The 24,398-nt window shown below is 34.5% G+C and overlaps 1 protein-coding gene across 2 annotated transcripts; it reads right to left on the reverse strand.

Annotated features, from left to right (window-relative positions):
* Positions 1–1,513: 1,513 nt before the first annotated feature.
* On the reverse strand, positions 1,514–24,294 carry LOC144972716 (peroxisomal membrane protein PMP34-like). 2 transcript variants are annotated; one of them, XM_078914267.1, is made up of 9 exons: positions 23,909–24,294; positions 17,017–17,077; positions 14,576–14,642; positions 12,008–12,162; positions 7,743–7,874; positions 7,084–7,232; positions 6,582–6,680; positions 3,438–3,499; positions 1,514–1,825 (listed from the first exon to the last, which is right to left on the reverse strand). In XM_078914267.1, the coding sequence occupies exons 1-9, from the start codon at positions 24,050–24,052 to the stop codon at positions 1,693–1,695; spliced, it is 1,002 nt and encodes a 333-aa protein (XP_078770393.1). In that variant the 5' UTR covers positions 24,053–24,294; the 3' UTR covers positions 1,514–1,692. The 2 variants fall into 2 exon arrangements, with proteins under 2 accessions (XP_078770393.1, XP_078770392.1); XM_078914266.1 differs by lacking the exon at positions 12,008–12,162 and adding an exon at positions 10,921–11,087 and having other exon boundaries at positions 23,909–24,191.
* Between the last annotated feature and the right edge of the window lie 104 nt (positions 24,295–24,398).

The following is a 24,398-nucleotide window of genomic DNA, read 5'->3' on the forward strand; positions in this document are numbered from 1 at the left end:
AAAAGATTGCTTTGTCCATGAACTCTTGTCAAATCTAAAAAAAAGATTTTCATAATCATAATCTCTTATCAAAAATGTAAAGAGTTAAACGAGGTAACCTTAAGTTTTGATTTTTGGCTGCAAACATTAAGTTGGAATCATATTGTAATTAAAAATGAAAAACACAGTAAATGTATAAATACATGGAATGTTAATGTCATTTATATTTTTTAAAATGAAATAAAAAATTAGAAAACAAAATTCATTAGCTGAATACATTACAATAAAGTAGAAATAAATATTTCAAGTTAAAGACTTTGCAGCTTTTTATACAGCTCACAAAGTAAAGCTTTGATAGAATATCTATCTTTGACCCAAAACAAACCCCCCAAAAATACAATTAAAAAAAAACAAAAAACAACTGAGATAAACGAAAAAAAAAGGCAAAAACAAATATATACAACCCCCCCCCCCAAAAAAAAAAAAAACAGAAACAAACTATAATTGATCATAATTGATCATTTGAAACTTAGTACATATTGCACATCATCATCAAATAAAAGCTGAGGGCAATTAAAAGTAAAGCTTAGATATAGACATAAAACTTTAAACTTCAGCATTAAGAAAGTTGATAACACAACACTTTGATTTAGTTTGGAAAATGAGCAGAGCAAGGTTGATAGTAATAAGAACAATAATAATGATAATAATAATAATAATAATAATAATAATAATAATAATAATAATAATAATAATAATAATATTAATAATAATAATAAGAATAATAATAATGATAATAATAATAATAATAATAATAATATAATAGTAATAATAATAATAATAATAATAATAATAATAATAATAATAATAATAATAATAATAAAGGCGAGGTCTCTTAAAAATGTTAGAGGAAAGGTCATAGTCAATGAATAAGAGAAAAATAAAAATTAAAAACAATTTCTGGGACACTAGGACCCTTATGTAAATGTAAGTGACAAAATGAAAGATAGTAATAAATTATGGTCAATAATTCACCACCAGGGATAATACTTATAGTGATGATAATAAAAATAATACTGTAATGACGATGAAAATCCTTAGCGCTGAGTTTTTTTAGTTCTTTCCGCTTTTTACAACACTTTTAAAAAGCAAAGCTTAGAATAAGTTATAAAATCATAACATTTGCCCTCAAAGTGACTTAAAAATTAAAAACAAAACAAAGCACGAGTGAATTAAAAATCTTTAAAATTCTTTCTTGTCCAAAGTATATATTAATTTGACTTATTAATACAAATTGATGCATGATTGTACTTTATAAAGAAGGTTGTAAATGAGTATTTTTGGGGCTTCCTTATAGATGACCTATGTGTAAGATGAGGCCTACTTGAAACTGAAAGCCATTATCAAAATCAACTGTATTTTGCCATCATTATAAAAAATTACCCTCAAAAATACTAAAATGACAAAGACATTAATCAGATCAATTTGGAAGAAAAAATTTCAAGTATCAATTATACTTGATGGATGAAGCATCTTTTTTTTTTCTTTTTTCTTTCCAAAAACGATGCACAGAGATGCACTGAGATAGCCAAGTGTAATTCAATTCAAAACCTTTTAAAAATTTGGAACTCATTCAATACAACAGAAAATCAGAAAATCTTTTAAAAATGAAACAAAACTCAAAACAAATAAAATAATGGGCTAGGTTTAACATTATCCCATGCCCATTACTTTGAATATAAATGAGGCAATTTTCTCATATGTCAAGAACATGAGAGCTGCAGTAAGAACTGTTTGTATAAGTTTCGACTCCAGACCCTTGTAGAGTGCCAAAAATCCCTTTGTCCTGTTGAAAAAATTAAAAATTTCATGTGATAATATTGATGTACTATATTTTGTGGTGATAATCTGACAAGAAATAATTGGTGTACGGATAAAGTACAAAGAAAGATAAAGTAAATTGTGACATTCTGCCTGGCTTAACAGGAGAAAGTCAGCGCTGCAGTGCAACAACATAAAAAAAAGCAGTCCTTTGAAGCCATAAGGCCCCTGGAGCTAGAGTTTATCCTGGTTTCTTTAGCGTGAAACGGACAATAGCAATTGCTTGCTAGCCTATGGATAAGACGCTAATCTATTGCAAAGAATTTTCTGCCAGAACTAACAGACCCAGCTACCAATTCACTGCTGGGTAGACGGGGTATTATATTAACATCAGCCAGGATTGTCTCCCTTCACATATCGGATTACTGCACGCTTTTCAGCTCTCCCAAGCACCGTGCAGAAAAGCGATGATGACTGTGTAGTAGAAATGTCCTTCTGAGCCTTAAGGTCCAAGGAGATGGAGATTTTCCCAGTTTCCGTAATGTTAAATGGAAAGCTTGTTACCCTTTAGACAGGGTGCTAGTTTTCCACTATACACAACGACTCAGCTATTAGGACCACAATAAATGATGAAGTGACCATTTATAATAATAATAAGAATAATAATAATAATAATAATAATAATAATAATAATAATAATAATACACATTTATATAGCGCTCATTCTCATGTAAAACACAAGCTCTGGGCACTTTACAATATAAATATCAATTTTAAGTGAAAAAAATAATAACAACAATAATAATTCATAGCCAAATCAAGGATTCATATAGTCAAGAAAAACAAATACAGTAAAAATGTGTCTTGAGATTCTTTTTAAAAGTAGGTAAAGACTTGCACTCCCTCAGACCACGTGGTAGTTCATTCATTTATGTGTGGGCCTTTAATGTTCTAGGTTGACATATTGTTGAATCTCAACTCGCCCAATTTCAAAATTTTCATCCTCACTTTGCCTTTCCAAGCATATAGATCTTCATATATTATGCCTGTTGCATTGTGAAAGATGACTCGAACAACAAATGAAAGTTGAAAAAAAAAGTCACTCTTAGTTTAATATATTTATTAAAGTGGATAAAAAATAAATTAAACAAATATTTGTGTCACTGAAGGTTTGTTCCCCTTGAATTTTGGATAAGATAAACCTCGGATAAGATAAACTTTTTTTCTGGTCGTGGGAGTTTGTCTGCAGGGTAAAAAAAAAAAATCCTAGCCTTTTCTTAAATCCTTGTATAATTCAGTAAAATGTTTGCCTTTATTCTGGCCCATTAACACTGAAAAATAAAAGCCACTTTGTTAAAAAATAAACTTCTTTCAACTTCTTGGCTGCTTATCAATACAATGGATTTAGAAAAACAAATTTAACTCAGAAAAAAAAAGAAGCACTGTTTGGTCTCCTGATCATTTTACTGCACTGCAAGCTCCTGTCAACTATATACGACTATCATTTGAATTACTGATTCTGGTGATGGAGGGTTGTATTGGCATTGGTCATGATAAGGTAATGCAAGAGTGAATGTGTCAAGCATTTGCCTTTGTAGTGCAATATTTTTCATCTTAAAAAAGTTCTTCAAAGATACCTGATCATGTACAACATATTTTCCATAAGAGATTGAGTACTTTCATTTTTTGCATAGCCAGCCTGCGGGATAAAAAATAAAAGTTGTGATATACCAAGTGAAAAGAAAAGAGAGGGACATTATTAATTATCAAAGAATGAGGATTGGAATTGTTCAAGTGAAATTAAAAAACAACAGATTGACAAAATTGTACAAGTTTAAATATGCACCATGTTAAAGCCAAAATAAGTGATGATTATTTGCCCTCTTCTCAATAATTTATCTTTTTAACACAAAAACATATGTATGGCCAAAATAGGTGGGAATTGGAAATCATGGCTTTAGAGGGATAAGTGGACCCACTTTTTTGAAGGAAGTCTAGGAGCATACTCCTCGGGTTTTTAAAAATTGAAAATATGTTGCAAAATAAGGCATTGTAAGTATACTTTGGGCTCATTATAGGCATATTTGGAAATATTGTTTCTCTAAAGGATGTATAATATCTCAGACTCAAGATACAAACCCCTGTTTTCACAGTGATCGTCATAATAAAGAAGCACATGATAATTGCTTGTTTGACTTTTGATTAGATAAACCTGTTTATGACATCTCTTTTTCTGTGAACTGGATCCGACTTTGTTCTCAGCCCTTAATTTGAGGATAAAGTCTGATGGTCTTAATTGATTGTTTAGCATATGAGGTTGTTGGTGCAAAGTGCTGGTAAGTAGCACAAAACTTTTCAACAGATGGAGTTGTGACATCAAGAAAATCACAGACAAAAAGGACAGCTGTGAACATTTGAGTTCATACCTCATATAGTAAGTACACCAACACCTCTGTAAACAATCTGTAGTCATCAAAACGAATGCCTTGATCGACAATAAATTATGACCACATCTGGTGAGTCTGAACCCTTTCCAGCACAGTGTTAATAGCACCAAAAGTCGACAATATGCACATCCCTACCCCCCCCCCCCCCTTCTCCCTAATACTGTTTCAATAAGCAGCTGATGTTTGTTTTGTTTTTAAGGGTTTTACGGCGCTTGCAACACATTTAGGTTATATCAGCGCCAGAAAAAAGGAAGAAAATGGGATAGTAAAAAGTTATAGCATTACAATTAAAGCACCCAAGAAAAAGTAAGACAAAGGGGAACTGAGAACAAATAGGGATCAGATGCTTATTCCAAGAGCATACCACCAATGTACTTAGTTTGAAATCACCTACAAGTCTCATCAAGACACAAGCACACATCCCAACAAAGAGGAACACACTCAAATGCCTACATTGTACATTCAAAATAAAAATAATAATACATAACAGAGAGATGATTTACAAGGAAAAAAATATCATCTCCCAAAACAATAACTATGCACTTGACTGTTTCCCTCCCAGCTAGGACTCCGGCCAGTGCCAGGACAAAACCAAATAATCTCATTCCGAGAAAAAGACAGAAAACATGTTGGAAAACAGATATAAGGGGATAGAAGACACAGTGTGTACCTCCCTGCCCACTATGGGAATAAGCAACTGAGCCTACTTTTGTGATCACAAGACTTTATGACAGACGTGCATTGTTTCATCACTGAGGTGTCAATTGTTTTGTGCAAGGGACGTAATGATGATAGTGAGGTGTTAACCATATGTTATTTACAGATCATTTTGATGGTTTCTGTTAACCATGTTTGGTGATAAAGAAACCTTTTTGGTGAGCGTGCTTTTAAAGGGGTATATTCATATGTAAAAAATGATGTGCTTATAGCTGGATCTGCTTAGAAAACAAAGACCACTGTATTAAAAAAACCCAACAAAACTATAAGTACATAAAAGTGAGATTATATACAAGGGAAAAAATACATCTCAAAACTAATAATATACATTTGACTGTTTCCCCCATAGCTAAGGACTCTGGCCAGAGCTAGGACAAAAGAAAAGTAATCTCATTCCAAGACAAAGATAGAAAGGTACTGGTAAAAGGAAATTCTATTGTGGTAGTAACAGTGTTACAGTTGTTGTTGTGGTGGGAATTATGATCATGGTTTTGTCTCTAGTGATGATGATGATAAAGTGGCTGGGGTAATAACATAGATGTGTTGGTGATAATTCACTCAACTCGTCTTAAGATTTCTGTTTGTTTTTTTGTTTTTACGAGTTTTTCGGCGCTTGCAACACATTTATCTAGGTTAGATCAGCGCTAGTAAAAAGGAAGAAAATGGGATATTAAAAACTCTAGAATTACAATTAAAGCACCTAAGAAAAGGTAAGACATAGGGAAACTGGGAACAAATAGGGATCAGATGTAGATTCCAAGAGCATACCACCAATGTAATTAGTTTGAGATCACCTATAAGTCTCATCTGGACACAAACAGAAAATCCAACAAAGAGGAATACACTCAAATGCTTACATTATACATTCAAAATAACAAGTATAACAATACATAACAGAAAGATGATGAAAAAAATATCATCTCCCAAAACAATAACTATGCATTTGACTGTTTCCGTCCCAGCTAGGACTCCGGCCAGGGCCAGGACAAAACCAAGTAATCTCATTCCAAGACAAAGACAGAAAGCATGTTGGAAAACAGATATAAGGGGATAGAAGACACAGTATGTGCCCTGCCCACTATGGGAGTTAAGATTTCTGGAATTCAAAAAGAAAAATAGTGGGTTTGAAGTGGGACCTGATTTCATTTTAGGTGGAAATTCCCAGCAATGGCCCGATTACAATCAGTATCTTCCTGAAAAAATATTGAAGTTGTACTTCAAATATTTTTTTAAAATGTATATTTATGAGGATCTTTGAAATGGCATAATGTTTAATTATGGGTTCAGATAAAAATATAAAATAATAAATTAAATCACATAGACAACGAAATCTAACATCTAGGCCACCTTTAATGATGGATCCTGTAAACACAGAGTTAGATTCCAGTTTCATTAACAGTGTTCTAGCATTCAAAAATGAATCATCACAATAAAAGTATTGCTCAAGTAAAAAGATTGATATGTTATAGACGAGATATTGTCTTTCACTACAATTATCACAGTAATATCAATAACATTGGCCTCATAATTTCTTATCTAAATTACTTGTTTAAAAAATAATTGAGAATCAAAATACGAAAAACAAACAATAAACGAAAACTAAATTAAGTTAATTACCCGCAGTCTGCTCTGAATAATTTGGAGTGGATATGTGATAACAGTTGCAACTGCTTTTGCAATAGCTCCAATAATAAAGTACATGGTTGCACTCAAGTCCTGAAAACAAAAGCAAATTCATGAATAAGCTACAAGAAATTTATATGAAAATCATTAATCTCAAGTTGTATATCTATTTAAAAATTGCTTGACTATCAAAACAAAAAGCATGTGAGCAAATGTCGAGGTCACTTAGCATGCCTAAAATGCATTTCAATTGTTTCTGTAATAATTTCAAAGTGTTTTTAATGTTACAACAAAGTCATTGAAAACAATTTTGAAAAACCCTCAAGTATATTTCATCAAAACAGCCTCAATTCAACTTACTAATTTAAAAGACAAGACTAAAGAAAGCAAATAAACAAAGAGCATTGTATGACAAATGATGTAAATTTAACCAATAAATGAAAAAGTACTGCCAAAATATTATAAATTTAAAGATGATAACCTGATCAGTACTTACAGCTGTGTTAAAAGTCTTCTTGAAATAGCGTTTGAGAGCCTCATAGACCATAAATTGAATAGCTGGATTTGTGGCGAGGAGTAAAGAAGGAACAGTCCCTCCCCATAACTTTTCTATTCCCTCATCATGGATAATCTTTAGAAGGCAATCTGGCATATGAATGAAATATCCTTGTAGAAATTAAATTTTAAGAAAAAAAATCAGATAAATCAAAACGAATATCACTTTATCGATGACTTTATTGAGTCCAAATAAAAAGTGGTTGGGATGACACAATGGTATTGTGGCCTAGCGAGTGGAAGATTACCTGTTTTCGTCAGGCCAACCACTCTGAGTGGCCTTGAATAAGTCATTTTGTCCTAGCTCACAAGGCATTATTCTTACAACCAACTGTGGTTCTTATCACTTACAAGAGAAAAAATTCCTCAAGAATGGAAAGAAGTTCACAAATACATCCAATAAGGGTATCAACTCAGGCTAAGAAGTAAGAATATAGAATTATCAAATGTTTTAAATGGTCTCCCTCCAGGCAGTTGAGGGGGAAAAAAATCAAATCAGTGATAACATTGTCGTCTTTTAATCTTTGACAACTTGTCAATTTACTTTGGTCTGTCTTTTGAAAACAGTCAAAAATTAAACATATCAAAGCTCCCACTTACCCATCATTCCATCATATCTAATCCTGGCCTTCCCCTCCTTTTTGTACTGTGTTGTGTGAAAATTGGCACCCTGGAGCTTTAGCCTTGTATTCGCAACCCAAAGGGGAGTGGTAATAAGGACATTAACAATACCTTGAAGGAAAAAAAACAGGTAACATTGCTAAACATTGAAAAAATGGGAAATGGATGAATAAATAATAAATGTAAAATATAAGTTACACTTTTTCTATAATTTTATGTTATTCCAACTTCAAAGCACTTGACATGCAGATGGTCGGCTTATCAAAAATTTACAATGACAATCACATCCTCTCTCAAATTCACTAAAATCAACGTCAACTTAACCAATATTGGGTGTACTTAAACATATAAACATCAGGAAAAATAAACATATAAAAATTCCCTTTCTCAGACAACTTCTTGAAAAGTTGAGTTATAAGCAATTTCCTTAAAATAGTAACCCTACTCACTTCGCTGGTGCAAAGTTTTAAATCACGGGTACAGATTTATATTTAAAAAAATAAAACTAGGTTTAAGATTTACTTAACTCATTCAACCCTAACACCGACTTAATCCGGAGTTTACCTGGGTTACTTTTACCCCATGCCTATTTATTACATTTTTCTGAGACAAATTATAGGCATAGAATCAAAGCTAATGTTCTTAATTTTTACATGTTAATGATAGTTGAATAAAACTATCTATGTACATGTTCATTTTTAATACATTTTTTCCAAATTTGAAAAATAGCTAGAATTGAATGAACTTATGGTTGTAAAGATAATGATCAAAATAACTTTGACTTCCAATTCAATAGAATAGTAAGGATATTTCAAAGTTTTGGTTTACCTTTTTGACACCAATTTAAATGAATAAAAAGTAAATTTTAAAAAAGCAAACTACTTACACACACACACACACACAAACATGCGTATGACATACAGGAGACTAAATACTGTAAACCTTGGATTAAACCAGATCACAGACTGAAAATCAATTCTGATTTTAGTCGAGCTCTACTCTAATGCAAATTGCCATTACTAAAGCTAATAAGTTTAACATTAAATGTTATTCATTTTTGTCATGGAAATCAAGCTTGTTGAATATAAAATCCACTGTGCTTTTCTGACATAATGCATAAATGATTTTCGTTGATGATATTTGTTGCCAAATTATTAAGACAAACAAAAACAAAAAATCCATCAGACTTCCACTCTCTCAGCCCCCCCCCCCCCCCCCCTAAATAAAATGTTTATGTCTTTCAGAATTCATGAGCGTATGCAATATTAAAGGCCATATATCACAGACTTGCCCTACCTACTATTAAAATATTTGTCTTTCAGAGTTAACCCTTCATGTAACCTTATATAGTCACGGAGGTTATTATATCACAGAGGTTATCTCCCTGAATCACAAGAAGAGGTCAGTCCACACCCTGCAAAACCCCCCCCCCCCCACCACTACCCCTCTAAAAAAATTACTTATTTACAAATCACTTATTCTTGTAATGCTTCCAAAAAATTCCATTGCAATAATAAGATATAAAACAGAAAATAACCATGGATTTCAACAATAAAAATTCCCTTTATTCATCCCATAGGGGAAATTTGCCTAAAGGGTCTATTCCAAGGGAAGCCTGGAATAACCCAGGCGTCAGCCGCAGTGCAGCGCCTAAAAGTGAGTTAGGGGGAGGTGACTTGTTCCAAGGCCACACAGCGCAGCGGCGGGTGAAAAAACTCGGTACCATTCGGGTACGAAGTAAAGACCGTGCTGCTGAGCCATGCTGCCCCCCACCCCCCCAATTGAGCTTTAAAAACCCTACAATGTTCGGGTGGAATATTTAAAAAAAAATACAACATTGAAGATTTTGCACTAAATTAAGGCCCTATATCAAAGCTATTACTCGTCCTACAAGGCATATAATTCCACAATGCCATCAGCAGTGCCAACACACTGGCAGACCATCATCTGAAAGTTTGAAAATAATGGCAAGGCGGCAATTTGTTATCCATAAATAACACACTATGTCTAGACTTAGCACTATGTTGGCAAAAATACAAAATACCATGCATAGAAATATATTGTATTTATTTGTATATGAATTTGAAGTAAAAAGAGGTGCAATGGGAAAAAAATAAACAAACCATGAGAGTAATAGTTCGGCTATGAGGTCTAGTGGTATGACACTCGCATTCGGATCGGAAGGTCCTGGGTTTGAGCCTCCCTCGGCGCAAAGTTGAGTTCTTGGAAAAGACTCTGTACTCACATTCTCTCACCATACTCAGGTGTAAACCGTTAACAGCGTTGTCTTTGTCCAAAAAAATGTAATGTCGCTTAACAGGCGTCGTGTCCCGTCCTACATGTTAAATGTTGCTGTTGACCAGTGACCCCTTGTAAAGCACTTTGAGTACATTTAGTGGATAATGTGCTATATAAAAGCTCAATTTAAAGCTCAATTTAATAAATTAAAAATAGAAATATGAGTCATTCCCATGTATAAAAAGGTTTGACACATGCAAACTAGATTGTTTTATGATGAACACATTAAAAAATAAAAAATAATTATTACAAAAAACAATGTATATAAATAAAACAAAATACAACATGGATTGGTTAAAGTTCTATGTAATTAACATGCACTAGTAGAGAACCCCCCCCCCCCCCCCCCCCCCCCTAAACTTAAAAACCTTTTTAATTTAAATTTCCATCTCAAAATTATTAATGAACTAAAAAAAAAACAATTGTAAATAACTGCAATTCTGAACGTACATAGGTCCCTTTTATGCGATGCAATGAATCAATTAACTAAATTATTTTCATGACTTAAAAATAGAAGTCTTGAGTACTTTTATGTTTTAAAAATATCCATTGCCTTTACTGCAAAAAAAAAAAAAAAATGGATACATCATGATTTGAGATTTATACTGAAGGTTACATAAAATATATGTTTTATAATCCTAGGTATTTAAAAACAAACAAATATAACGAATGTCATCCAACTATTTTGTGAAAACGTTTCTTGGTCCCTTGGACATAATTTAGTTATCCATTTTCCACTGTCTACCAGAAGGGAATATTCATGTTAAGTAAGGAGGAAAAAAAGAAAGAAGATAATTAGGAATATTTTTTTTTTCAACTGTTGTTAAATATTATATTACATAGAGATTATAATAAGTACCTGCTAGACAAGCACAGCAAAGATCAGTGATTAAAATCCACGGAGTCGATTCATCTCCCATGGCAAAATTGGACATGTATTTCAGAGTGTTATAGGTGTAGAAATAGATAAAGCTAGAAACAAACAAGGTAATCTGCAGAGATCTCCATCCTTGGAACAGACCAGATCTAGCAATGAAACAAAGTAACTAATAAGGTTGAGTATTTGAGATGCTTATGAAAGATTGTTTTGTACGAAAACAATCATTGTAAATTATCTGTATTGTGATTAAAAGAAAAAAAAAAAGTATGATTCCTTTTGAAATGTGCACTTTATTTATGACTTTTGTTAAATTTAAGAAAATCTTAGTTTTAAAGTAAAATATTTTTTGTTTTATTCATTTTTTTCAGCATTCAACCAGTATTATCACTACACCATTAATGAAAAGATGAAAATGGAAAGGCTTTCTGTAGACTTCTCATTTTTATCTTGTTAGTATTTTTATGGTCTCAGGCTACAGGCAGTCCCCAACTGCTGTCTTATTTATACTGTTACCTCCAGTATTATTGATGTTAATCATACCGAATCTGTCAATAATAAATTAATTAAATTGGCAAAATCTGACAGACAGGTTCTTGTACGCCAGATTTTATTTCCTACTGTCACAAAGGGAGATACTAATCTATGGTAATTCTAATATATTGTGATGTGATTTAAGAGTGGAGGATCTTAAAAGGAGGAGTGCATAAGTAAAAATAAACTCTGATGCAAACATATATGGTGAGTGAGTAAAAAGAAATTCCCTGGTGTCAAATACAGTCCAAGACATTTTCAACAATGGTTGTGAGGTTAGTTTACAGATCATGAGTATATTATTATTCAATATAAATAGAAATGAAACAAACCGAAACAAAGGGCCAAAACAGAACAACAAGTGTAAAAATATCACAACATAGAAGTAAAATTAGAAGTAGTGTTCAGGAGAATTAGATAGAAGTTTAAAAGTTAGATGAAAAGAACATTTTAAAAATTAGCATGCATAACAGTGGAATTTTAACGTTTTGACTCAATCACTTGAAATAGAGTTTGCAAGAGATAATTCTGATACCTGAGAAAAAACCAAGTGAAAGATCAAGCAGCGGTGTTGATTTTTTTGAATTCCCTTTAAAGACTGATTTGAGCCCATTGAATGTGTAAAAATACACAAAGTTGGAGCAACATAATGCTGTAACAACCGGATACCATCCTCGATAAAGCCCCTCACTGCAATATAAAATTTAATACAGACAAGTCAAAAGAACATTGGGTAATGTGACTTGGTCATAAAATCATAAAATCAAAATAACAAAGCAAATGAAATAAAAAATAAAAAATCCTCCCTCATGCCTTAGAAAAAAAGTAAACGGGTAAATTTATAAAATCTTGTTGTGGTGGTAGTGATAGTGCTGGTGTGCTTGCATCTTCTAAATACATTGAGATTTAAATTCAGCTGGAGATATATTTTAAACATCTCATTAACAAACTTATTGATTATTAACTATTTACTGAAAAAAAAGAAGGAAAAATGACATTAACATATAATGATATAATAAAATGTTTATGAAAAATGTCAGTTTTATTTTTTTCATATGTTACGAGGAGGGAGGCTCACTCCTTCACTACATGTGACTATTGGATGAGGGTGGTTTGGGGGGGAGGTATTTTTCACAACCAGTGCTGACACTGCCGCAGACAGTTTGTCCCATCTGGAGACATGATATATCTCTTTTTCATCAATATGATGTGACAGAGTCTGCAAGTCTAGCTAGGCCACCAGTCAAAAATTTCTTGGAGCCCATAGCAATCAGCTACATCATAAACCTCTAGCTCTGCCTTTATGTTGCTTCAATATTTAAAGGACTTGACCTGAGACCTGCAGACCACCAAATCTTGGTGGATTCGGACTGGACTTGTCCATTATTTCTAAAATTAGACCTGACTCAGCACTAGTTTTAACATTGAACACATCACAGTAGAAAACTGCTTTTCTCTGGTTCCGTCCATCATGACATGTTTTCAACAGTCAAAAAAGATTGGTCTTCTTATTGTTAATGCATTATTTACTTCTGCCAGACTGCTTATAGAATTTATTTCACTGGTAAAAAAAAAAGTGACTTATTATATAGCAGGCCTGTAAATGGTTGGTGAAAAAATTTACGGAACTTTTTGAACACACGAAAATAGACCAACAGGACAAAAATATGAATTAATTAATAAAAACAACACAGATATTACATGTCAATTGACTAGTCAAATCCTGTCACTTTCCCCAACTCATTTATAATAAAAAATAAGCAGGTCCTTATTTTATGGTACCAAAAAAAAAAACAAAAAAACCCCAATTATTTGAAAGGGTACCCACATTTCTGGGCCCAGGTCTGAGTCAGTTGTAAAATGAAAGGAAAAAAACAATTCCTACCTTTTTGAAGGAAGTGTATCTTGTGTTTGACACAAGAAGCTGCTTTATCTTCGCTCCTGTTTGTTTGTGTTAAATTTTTAAGCTGATTCTTTCGTTTATTTGGATCTTTCGTTTATTTGGATTAAGTCTTATAAAATAATAATAATAATAATAATAATAATAATAATAATAATAATAATAATAATAATAAAATAATAATAATAATAATCCCAAGAAGAAGAAGAAGAAGATGAAGAAGAAGAAGAAGAAGAAGAAGAAGAAGAAGAAGAAGAAGAAGAAGAAGAAGAAGAAGAAGAAGAAGAAGAAGAAGAAGAAGAAGAAGAAGAAGAAGAAGAAGAAGAAGAAAAAGAAGAAGAAGAAAAAGAAGGAGGAGGAGGAAGAGCGGCCATGTGTGAAGGAGGATAAGGAGAAAATTTTTAATAATCACGGTCGTGAGGAAAGAAAACTTCCGCTGAGAGCAGTCAATCAGTTTTGGAAGAAAAATATTTATTTCGCATTATTTTCTTCCATTTAACTTTTAGACTGAAACAAAGAAACCATTATAAGGAAAAGAGACATCCGGAGAAATGCGTGTCGGTAGCAAAATAGAGAGAAACGACCCAGCCTGACACATGCTGTGCGTGCTAGTCGACTGTGCGTGTGTTTGAAGACTGCGACCCCCTCTCTCGTCTGTGGCACAGTAAGCAGACTAGGTGGTCTAGTTTTGTTTTGTCTTTGACGCGACAAATAAAAAGTTTTTTAATTTTTTTAAAAGTCGGCTTTCGAAAAGTAATAAAAACTGATTTTTTCGAGGCACAAAATAAACTCTCTTATTTTCTTTTTTGTTGGTTCTGTTTTTTGACATTACAAATTTTATTTCTTCTTTTAATTTTTACTTAAAAAAAAATAAATATCAGCACTTAACAGAATATATCAAGCAAAATCGTACTGCAGGAAATCCGACAATAGTCGGAAGATTTACAGACCTGTATATAGGTTAGAGATCAAAATCATTGGAATTTCATCAATGACATTTAAAGCTTTGCCAAATGAAAGAGTTAATTTGAAATAAAGACAGGGTTTAATGTTCCTCATTATCCTTAAACATCTCTTATTAATAAATATTGCTCTTCAATAATGTTAACTTGGACATGTTAACCAATTACATTTAATAACAATTTAAGACACAAAATTAATTTAAAAAAAAATATATATAAATTTATGATATACAACACCTACAGGCCTTCCTCTCTTAAGATATCTTTACACATTTGTAAAGTATTTTTGGCATCTCGATTATCATCAACTGTAATTGAGAAAAGACAACACAAATATAAATTAACAGCAGCAAACAATTAACAAAACATGTGTGGTAAACAATACAGTATACAAGATACATTAAGTAAACGTTTTGTAAATTTATATTGACACTTAGATTTAAAATACTTTACTTTTCAGCCACTGAAAATGGGGTGGACATACTTTGCACTGTTAAAAAGGATCTTTTGGTTTTTATAATATTTTTGTAGTGAGAAATAATCCTAGATCGCTCTCTTGTTATATTGCAAGGAAGCACAGGCTGATGCACACACACACACACATATATATATATATATATATATATATATATATATATATATATATATATATATATATATATATATATATATATAATATATATATATCAACATCACCAACATCAGTAGTAACCACCCTGAACCAGGATCTCTCTACATATCAGAAATTTCTGGATTCAGATGAGGCTGAATTAATCCCTGAAGAACTAAGAAATACTGCAGAGCCCTCTGCACTAAAGTCACAACAAGATCTTGACAGCCTCAAAACTCTGGCCCAGGACTGTGACCAATGGAAACAATAAACAACATGGATGGAGAGAGCAGCTATACTTATCGACCATGACTAAATCACACAATTCTCAGCAAGCGTCATTCGGACTGCGAAGCTTACTACTACTACTATATATATATTGGCGAATGTAAAGCGACCTTAATCGCACAATGTGATGTCGGCGAATTGTGGTGAAACTAACAGATACTGCTCTTGCCAGTCAATCACAGGTGAGTGGAAGAATAAACCGAGAAAAAAAAATCCAAAGTCACACAGCATCAAATTAGATTTGTACACGAGAGTTAAATCATCATCTTTTAATTATGCTACAGCTGACATCTGATAGAAGCGCTGAGGGTGTGAGGAAAGTTAAGCTTGGTAATACTAATGTGCTTGAGTACAATGTTGAATAATTAAAGTCTTGTCTTCCCTTCCAATTACCTTTGCCTTTGTGAAGGATTGTGCTCGCTGATTAAGTAATAACTATTCCCTGTGCATGGCACATTGGGTGACTCAAGGTCATCACTTTGTAATTCTAGTTTTTAAAACCTTGTCAGGAATTGAAGTGTGCTTGAGTCTGAAGTAACTGTGCTTATTTATAAACACATCAAATGGCAGCAGCTTCTAATGGTGCTCACACTACTATGTTATGACGATCGACCCGATCCACAAATTCTTTACCGCACTCGCGCACTGCCGCAAACCCATCTGAAAGTTTCGTCACAACACACCATTCCTCTAGATGCTATGCCGTTTCAAGCTCGTTACCACAGCGGGTACATATTGGACAGGTGGAAAGTACCCACTTATGAAGTGATTATGCCCTTAGGCAGGTTCTTGACTGAAGCCGAGTCGCTGCCACCCAGTGCCTCCTCTTGCTGGTGGAGAAACCTGGCAACTTCTCCCCTAGTTTTGAGGAGTCTATGTCCCCGCCCCCTCGAGGGATTGAACGGCAAGAAATTTGTCAGAGAGCATATGTGTCCAATCATCTGAAAATGGTATTATGTGAGGACAAAACTGACTCAAATTCTAATTAATGACTTTTTACCTTAATTGTTATTAATTAAAAAAAAAAAATTTAATAAAATTTCCTTATTCTTATAACCTTTCAGGAAACCAAATTTTCTTCATTTGGTTCACTCCGACATAATACCAAATTGACAGATAAGTCACAATTTCATTTGTGTTTAGCAACCAAAGACTAGAAATATTGAAAATTAAGAACTGTTGCAAGAGAAAAAAAATATTGCAATACATTTTGCTAGATGACAATTTTTTTAAAGGGTTTTATGGCGCTTACAACACATATCAGCGCCAATAAAAAGAAAGAAAATGGGATAGTAAAAAGTTCCAAAATTTCAATTAAAGCACAGAAGAAAAGGTGAACAAAGGAAAATTGGTTGAAATAGGAAACAGACATAGATTCCAAGAGCATATTATAAAAGTACTTAGTTTGAATCACATAAAAGTCTCATCCAGACACAAGCACAGGTCCCCTCTAAAAGGATAGGAACGCACTCAAAATGTTTTCAAATCAGATATAACATGTAAACAAAACATTATACAGTGCATAAAAGTGAGATGATTTACAAGACAAAAAATATCATCTCCCAAAACTATACGTTTGACTGTTTCCCTCCCAGCTAGGGTATCCGACCAGGGCCAGGACAAAACCAAGTAATCTCATCCCAAGACAAAGACAGAAAGTATTTTGGAAAGCCGATATAGGGGGTTAGAAGACACAGTAAGTGTCTCCCTGTCACTATGGGAAGTCAGGAACCCCAATAGATGAAAAGGCATCAAGGTAAATCATAATAAAAGAAAAATAATACCTTGCAGTCTTGTTCTCACAGTATCCAAAGGGAAAAATACAGAGATTGCAAACACACTCCCCTGAAAAATATAATAATAAGAAAAAGAAAATTTGACCAAAAAGATATAAAAGGAAGTAACTGAATTTTTCCTTTGTTTGTAACTTTATCTAATCGTGAGATTGAACTTGTTTCAACATGAACTTTCTTTTTTTTTCATCTATTGTTTTTTAAGATCTGTGTAAAAGAGGACTATTGGACACATCATTTTTTGATAATAACAATTTGCTGTACACGGTATCTCAACAAATGTTAAAATTGCTTAAACACCCCCACAAGATTTTCAAAGCAAATTAAAAAACTTTAAAACTTTATGTAATTCATTGGTCCAATCCTCAAGTAGAAAAACAACTTTGAAAAATAAAAGATATCAGTACAAAGAGCTGTGCTTATTAAGTTCCTGTCCATAATGCTAAGTCACGAGGGGAAAGTACTACAAGTACAGTATCCTAATCGTAGCAAGTAATAGCTATTGTCAGTTTCACGCTATAGAAACTGGGATAAACTCCAGCTCCATGGGTCTCATGGCTCTCAAGGACAATTTGATAGACTGCTTGATAGACTATCCAAAAGGTAGCAAGTAATTGGTATTGTCTGTTTCATGCTATAGAAACTAGAATAAATTTCAGTTCCATGAGCCTAATGACTCCAAAGGACTACATTCGATGTCTCTATGAAACTATGAAAATTGTAGTTAAAATGTTCATAATATTACTCTGACTATCTTATATCTAGATATAACACGAGTTATTTTAAAGTGTGAATATCCATTTTTTATATCAAAAAATCTTATGAATCAAAATGTAATAAATTGAATCTATGGTATTTAGTACGTCTACTATAGTGTGTGTTTATATTCCGCTTGGTATCAGGTTGACTATCGTTTTCAGAATCAACAGAGAAACCCAACAAGATTTAACGATATGGTAAAAATAGGAAGATTTGAAAATCTCAGTTGTCCTTTACCACAATTCCTCCGTCAAGTCTAAAAATATGTAAAAGTGAAATCTTTTTACACATCTAGGCATGCATAGGACAACCCAGCACCTTGGGAGGCCGGTCACAAGTAACAGATAAATGGGGAATGTTTGCTCAGGAAGCGCATCCTAAAACTTAAGTCATAACGAATGAATGAATGAAACCAGATATATCATACCGGATCAGCCAAGGTCCGGGATAAAAACGACCGCCTCTGTCATTATTGGCCAGCAGGATGGCAGTGGAAATTAAGTGACTGCTGGTCATCCACAAATGGAGGAAGGGCGTAAAAGATGGACGAGGACACGGTTGGGAGTGGAGATCGAGATTGGAAGTTTTAATGTTGGAAGTATGACAGGCAGATCAAGGGAAATCGCTGATGCTATGGATAGAAGAAAAATTAACAAAGGGAAAGGTGAAACAGCAAGTTGCGTTTCTCACCCTTTTGAATATGTCCCAATCCTCTTCCGTTTTGCTTCTAGGGTATCTTCTATTTGCTGCCTTCTTCCGTGATGCCTCTCTCACTTCTTGCATCATCCAAGGTTGTTTTCTTCTCCCAACCCGGTTCCCTCTGCTTTTCGGGATGTTTCTCTCGAAGCATTGGTTGAGCATTCTGGTAAAGCTACTCCAGTTGTTTCTTACAGTGTCCTCGATTAGTATTTCCTCCCATTTGATATGCCCCAGTTCCTCTCTCATACTCTCTAGATCAGCCTTCCTATATATATCTGAGTGTCAGTTTTTTGTCCACAGTCTCTGATGTCGCCCTCAGCTTTAGGAGTATGGTCGCATGGTCACTTTTTCCCAGTGGGTGACTCAGTCTCAGGTCGATAATGTCATTTTCTTCCTCCATCAATATCAAGTCCAATATGTTGGGCTTCTGGTTTTTTCTCTGTCTTGTCTGTTCTTTTATTATTTGTTGTAGGTAGCAATCTTCAATGGTTTCGATGAATTTTTCCTCCAGACTTCCCTCTTTTGGTTCGTCCATCCCTTTCCACTCCAGTTCTGGCTTGTTGAAGTTTCCCATAATAATTATCTCTGAATGCTTTCTTTGTGACGCCCTCCTTATCATCTCCATCATTCTCTCATTTATTTTCTCCTGTACTATTTGGGCTCCTATAAATCACCCCGACCAGTATCTGACTGAGCACTAAGCACTCCCCCTAAAGTCGTGATCTGTGAGTTCCTCTATGGCGTTAACCTTGAGGTTCTCCCTCACCAATAAGTATATTCCTCTGCCTGCAGTTTCAAAATCTCTGCTAGCTATTATAGTGTATATCCCTCAATACCTAACTCTGCTATGGTTGGATGTGTTGTTGCATTCTTTGGCTTAGCCTCTGTTATTGCTATCACATCTGGATCTTTTTCTGCCATACTGCCATAGCCTTTAGCTCCTCTCTCATTACATTGTCAGCGTTCGTGTACACGAACTTCAGAGTTGTTTTCATATTCACTTGCTGCCCCTCCTTATCATTTACAAATATGTTTGAATCCTTGCTCAGAAACATTTTGGGCAATTGGACTGACACATATGTAGTCATTCCTCATTCCAGTCCCAGTCATTTCCTCCAACATCGCTGTCTATCTTTCCTACTTGTTCTCTAAACTTTTCCCTGAAGATGACCCTTTTCCTATAAATGACCACATCTTCCCCTGCTTCCCTTCTGCTCCTCGCTTATTTCCTTGGCCTGTTCTCTTTGCATGATTGTTTGGTCAGCTCCAATATATACCTTCTGTAGGCATTCCTGTTTATGATCTTTCAACTGCTTGAGGTTCCTAAGAGCAGTGTTTAGCTGTTCCGTTGACATAAGACTTATTTTCATGGGTCTCGGTCTATCTTCTCTTCTGCCCAACCTGATCACTTGCTCTGTAGGGTTCAGGCTACCTTTGTCTCCATGAACCTGCAACTCTTTGAGGACCATTTGCGCTTTTCTTATGTCTTCTTTGTTGTCGCCATCTTTTGCCTCCGGTATGCCGAACATGATTACGTTCTTCACTCTCTTCGCCCTTTCATGTCTCTCTTCTTCTAATTCAAGGTCCTTTTTCAACATTGCCTGCTTCTTCTCCTCAGTTTCATTTATTCTCCTCCTTATTTCATTTGTCTTTTATTTTGTTTGGTCTTTGGAGTTTTTAATACAATCGAGCTGCTCAGGAATAAGGGTGCACTGGCCTATCTTCAAAGTATTTATGTCTGCCCTCGTGTTCGCAATTTCTGTTTTAAAATCCTCAATGACAGTTCTTTTAAAATTGTTGAGGATTTCATTACACATGTCTGTTCAATGAGGTCATTTTTGACTGCAGTCAAGGCAAGACTTTCGCAGTCATCGCAGAACCAGTGAAGTTTACGTGCCTTAATGAGTAGCTCAAACTGTTCACCTGTAATATCTGTGCATGACCTACAAACAAATCTGTCGCATCTTTCACAGACCAACATTTGATAATTTGGATCAGAGATATCCTGACAACAAACTTTACAAGTAACGGTCTGAACTTTCCCTCCATATTGTGAACTGATCTTTGGTGTGTCAGAGGCAGAGGTCTTTTCAGTGACTTTCTTAGACCTATTCTTTGACATTTTCACAAAATAATAATTACGGAAGACTCTTGGAACCCTAGGACCCAATCTGAACACTATCTTTAATAAGCTGATAGAAGAATAAGTATAGTATAGTATAGTATAGTATAGTTTTCCAGCGTATTAGGCGTTTTGTGCCTTTGCTGATCTTGGCATTCAGTTCATCGAGATAAAAGTCAATAAAAAGCCCTAACAGATCTTTTGACCTGTATCTATAATATATAAACTTTTTGATAAATTGAAGGCCCTAACCCTAACAGATCTTTTGACCTGTATATACGTCTAACCCTTTGATGGGATCTTAATGGGCGGTTCAACTATGCTAAACATGTAATCTGCTAAGTGGCTATCTAAGCTATTTTTGAAGGCGTTGACACTTGGAGCATTGGTCACCGTTTCAGGGAGACTGTTCCAGCGGTCGATCACACGTTGATTAAAGTAGTGTTGCCTAAGCGATGTGTTACACCTTGGTTTATGCAGCTTGTAATTATGACCTCTGGTTCCATTGTTTGCAAACACGAAAAGTTTACTCTCGACTTGATACAAACTGTGTGTAAACTTGTATGTTTCAATCATATCACCTCGTACTCGTCTGTATGTCATGCTTGGAATTTCAATACGTTTCAGTCTATCCTCATATTGCTTATCTTTCAACCCAGGAATTACTTTTGTTGCTCTGCGAAGCACGCCTTCAATAAGTTTCTTATCTTTCTCAAATTGTGGTGACCATACTGAGTTGCTGAACTCGAGATGGGGTCTGACTAATGCAGTAAATAGTATTTTCATAGTTGCTGCATCTAAATAGGTAAAAGATCTATTGATGAGTCCAAGGATTCTGTTTGCCTTATTAACTTGTGTTTCTATATGCTTTGAGAATTTTAATTTAGTATCAACATGTACTCCCAAATCTTTCTCAAGTTTTGACTTATTCAGAGCTGTTCTGTCGCTACAGTGATGCTGTCTCATATCGTAGTGAAAGATTTTGTTTTTCGTTCCAAGATGTAGCACTGTGCATTTTCCAGCGTTGAACTTCAGTTGCCAATCGTCTGCCCAGTTGACTAGATTGTCAATATCTAACTGAAGACTGTCTCTATTTTCTAGATTGTTTACCTTTCTGTATACTTTAGAATCATCGGCATACATTGAACATGAGCTAGACAAAATACTTGGTAAATCATTAATGAAGATTACGAAAAGAGTTGGACCTAAGACGCTGCCTTGTGGCACTCCACTAAGAACTTCTGTCCAATTTGACACTGTGCCTTGCACGCTAACTCTCTGTTTCCTGCCTACTAGAAAATGCTTAATCCAGCTTAGAGTATTTCCTTGTACACCATGAGCTTCCAGTTTGTTTAAGAGTCTTTGATGGGGAACAGAATCAAAAGCTTTAGCAAAATCTAAGTAGATTGCGTCAACCGAAGATCCTTGGTCGAGAAACTCTGTCCAATCATTTAAAGTCTTTAGGAGGTTAGTTGAACATGACCTGCCAGAAACAAAGCCATGTTGGCATTCAGACAGTAACTTGTTGTTCTTTAGGTGAGTTATGACATAGTCTCTAATAATGCTCTCCATTATTTTGCAAACCACTGAGGTGAGGCTAACTGGTCGATAATTGCCCGGATTACTCTTGTCTCCTTTCTTGAATAACGGTGTAACTTGTGCTTCTTTCCAATCGGGTGGAAGAGTTCCTGAGTCAAGTGATTTTTGGAACAGTAACGCTAATGGTTCGGAGAGTTCTTCTGACAACTGACATAATACGCGGGGGTGGAACATGTCAGGTCCTGGGGACTTGTTCATATTGAGTTTGTCTAGTTTCTTCTTTACAGTGTCTTTGTCGAATTCTATATCTGATAGTATGTTGTTTACACTTTTTCTTTCACATGTAGGTATATTAGTAAGATCCTCGTTGGTGAATACACTGCTAAAGAACTTGTTAAGAATATTGGCTTTGTCAATGTTAGATGAGGCTGTCTTATGATCATCATACAAATCCGCAATACCGTCTTTAGTCTTCGTTTTTGTTCTAGCATATGCAAAAAACTTTTTCGGGTTCACTTTAGCCATACGAGAAATAGATCTCTCATAGTCCTTTACAGCAATTCTGCATAAGCTTTTGGCTTGATTTCTGGCCCTCGTGTAATTAATATAGTCTGCACCCTCTCTAGTTTCTAAGTACTTTTTGTAAGCTTGCTTCTTTTTCTTGAGTTTTGCCAAGACTGTAGGATTGATCCACCGAGGTGAAGTTCTGTCTGAACTACTTTTAACTTTTGGTACGCTGATGTCCACTGCAGACATAACTTCAGATTTGATAATAGTTCATGCATCGAGTACAGACAGGTTTATTATTTTTTGTGTTAGGTCTGCAGCTGAGACTAATTCAGAAAGCTGTTTGTAGTCGCCTTTATCGAAACAGTAGCGGGGTTCGTTCGAGTAACATTTCTTTGTGTAACATCTAAAGTCAAAATATAAAACCTGGTGGTGACTCTTGCCTAGTGGAGCCTCATGTCTTATTGAGTCAATCATTGAATGTTCATTTGTAAAAACCAGGTCCAAAATATTTGGGTTTTGCTCTGAACGGTAGTGAGTTGGTTGCTTAACGTGCTGTGTTAAGAATGAATCCCTGACAGCTTCCATGAATTTAGAAGCAGAGTGATCTGAGTCCTTGGGGGATAACTCGTTTGCCCAGTCTACTTCAGGAAAGTTAAAATCTCCCGTAACTAGAACATGTGATTTGCCTTCTGTCATTTTAACTAAAAGTTCATTAATCTTATCATTGTTTTCAAAAGAGCTATTCGGTGAACGATAAACCGAGCCAACTAACATCCTATCATTGTCTCTAAGTGTTATTTCACACCAAACGGATTCTTTGGATGATGACAAGTTGTCTGACAACTTGACTGGTTGAGCATTTAGCTTTGAACGAACCCATATGGCTACACCACGATGACAACTTTTATCCTGAATATTGTGAAAACAATCAAAGCCTGGAATCTGAAGTTGAAGTTCTACTTCTACAAGAAGAAAAAGAATAAGAATAAGAAGAAGAAGAAATGCATAGGAAACAGAGAATATTAAGATTCATCCAATGACCATTATCTCTCTCTCTCTCTCTCTCAAAAAAAATAAAAATGGTTATGTTTGTGTTAGACTTAATTGCCTTCAACAATGATTTTAAATTTCACTCCTCAGGGTTTGCTTGAACTTGGATAGAGATATTTATATATCAAGAAGAGATAGAGTTTTTATCTAGTTTATATAAATAGATTCTAGATACAGACAGATAGACAGAGAGAGATTACTTACGGCAGCACCTGATACAGCATGCACAAGGTTTGAATATGAAAGAAGGTTGGATATGCCTCCTGCCTTGGCCATTTCTGAAGAACACTTGTTTGTAATCAGTGTAAAACTACTCTTTGTATACGATTGAGTAACGGAATGTGTCATTTCCAAGAAAATCAGGAAATTCCTATGTTGATAATGGACACACAGCGAGATACCAGTCAAATAGGCAACAGCTGATATATCACAACAGGAGTTCCTAAGTTTTTGTTAGATGGTCTAGCCACCGGTCAACTCTCCCAGCTAAAGAAAATAGGTTCAAAGTCCACCGGCATAAAATCTATTTATAAAATTAAATAGATAAGACAATCTCATATTATCTGATGCTATTCATAGCTGTAACTATGCTAATGCAAATAATGTGATGCTGCCCATCGTTATGAATAATTCATATAAAAAATGAAATTGGATGACTCTCTTGGGTGAGGTCGCGAAAGATGAAAGAAAATTG

This window comes from Berghia stephanieae, chromosome 5 (assembly GCF_034508935.2).
Source record: "Berghia stephanieae isolate SIO BIC M18660-M18661 chromosome 5, UCSD_Bste_1.3, whole genome shotgun sequence".
Lineage (NCBI taxonomy): Eukaryota > Metazoa > Mollusca > Gastropoda > Nudibranchia > Aeolidiidae > Berghia > Berghia stephanieae.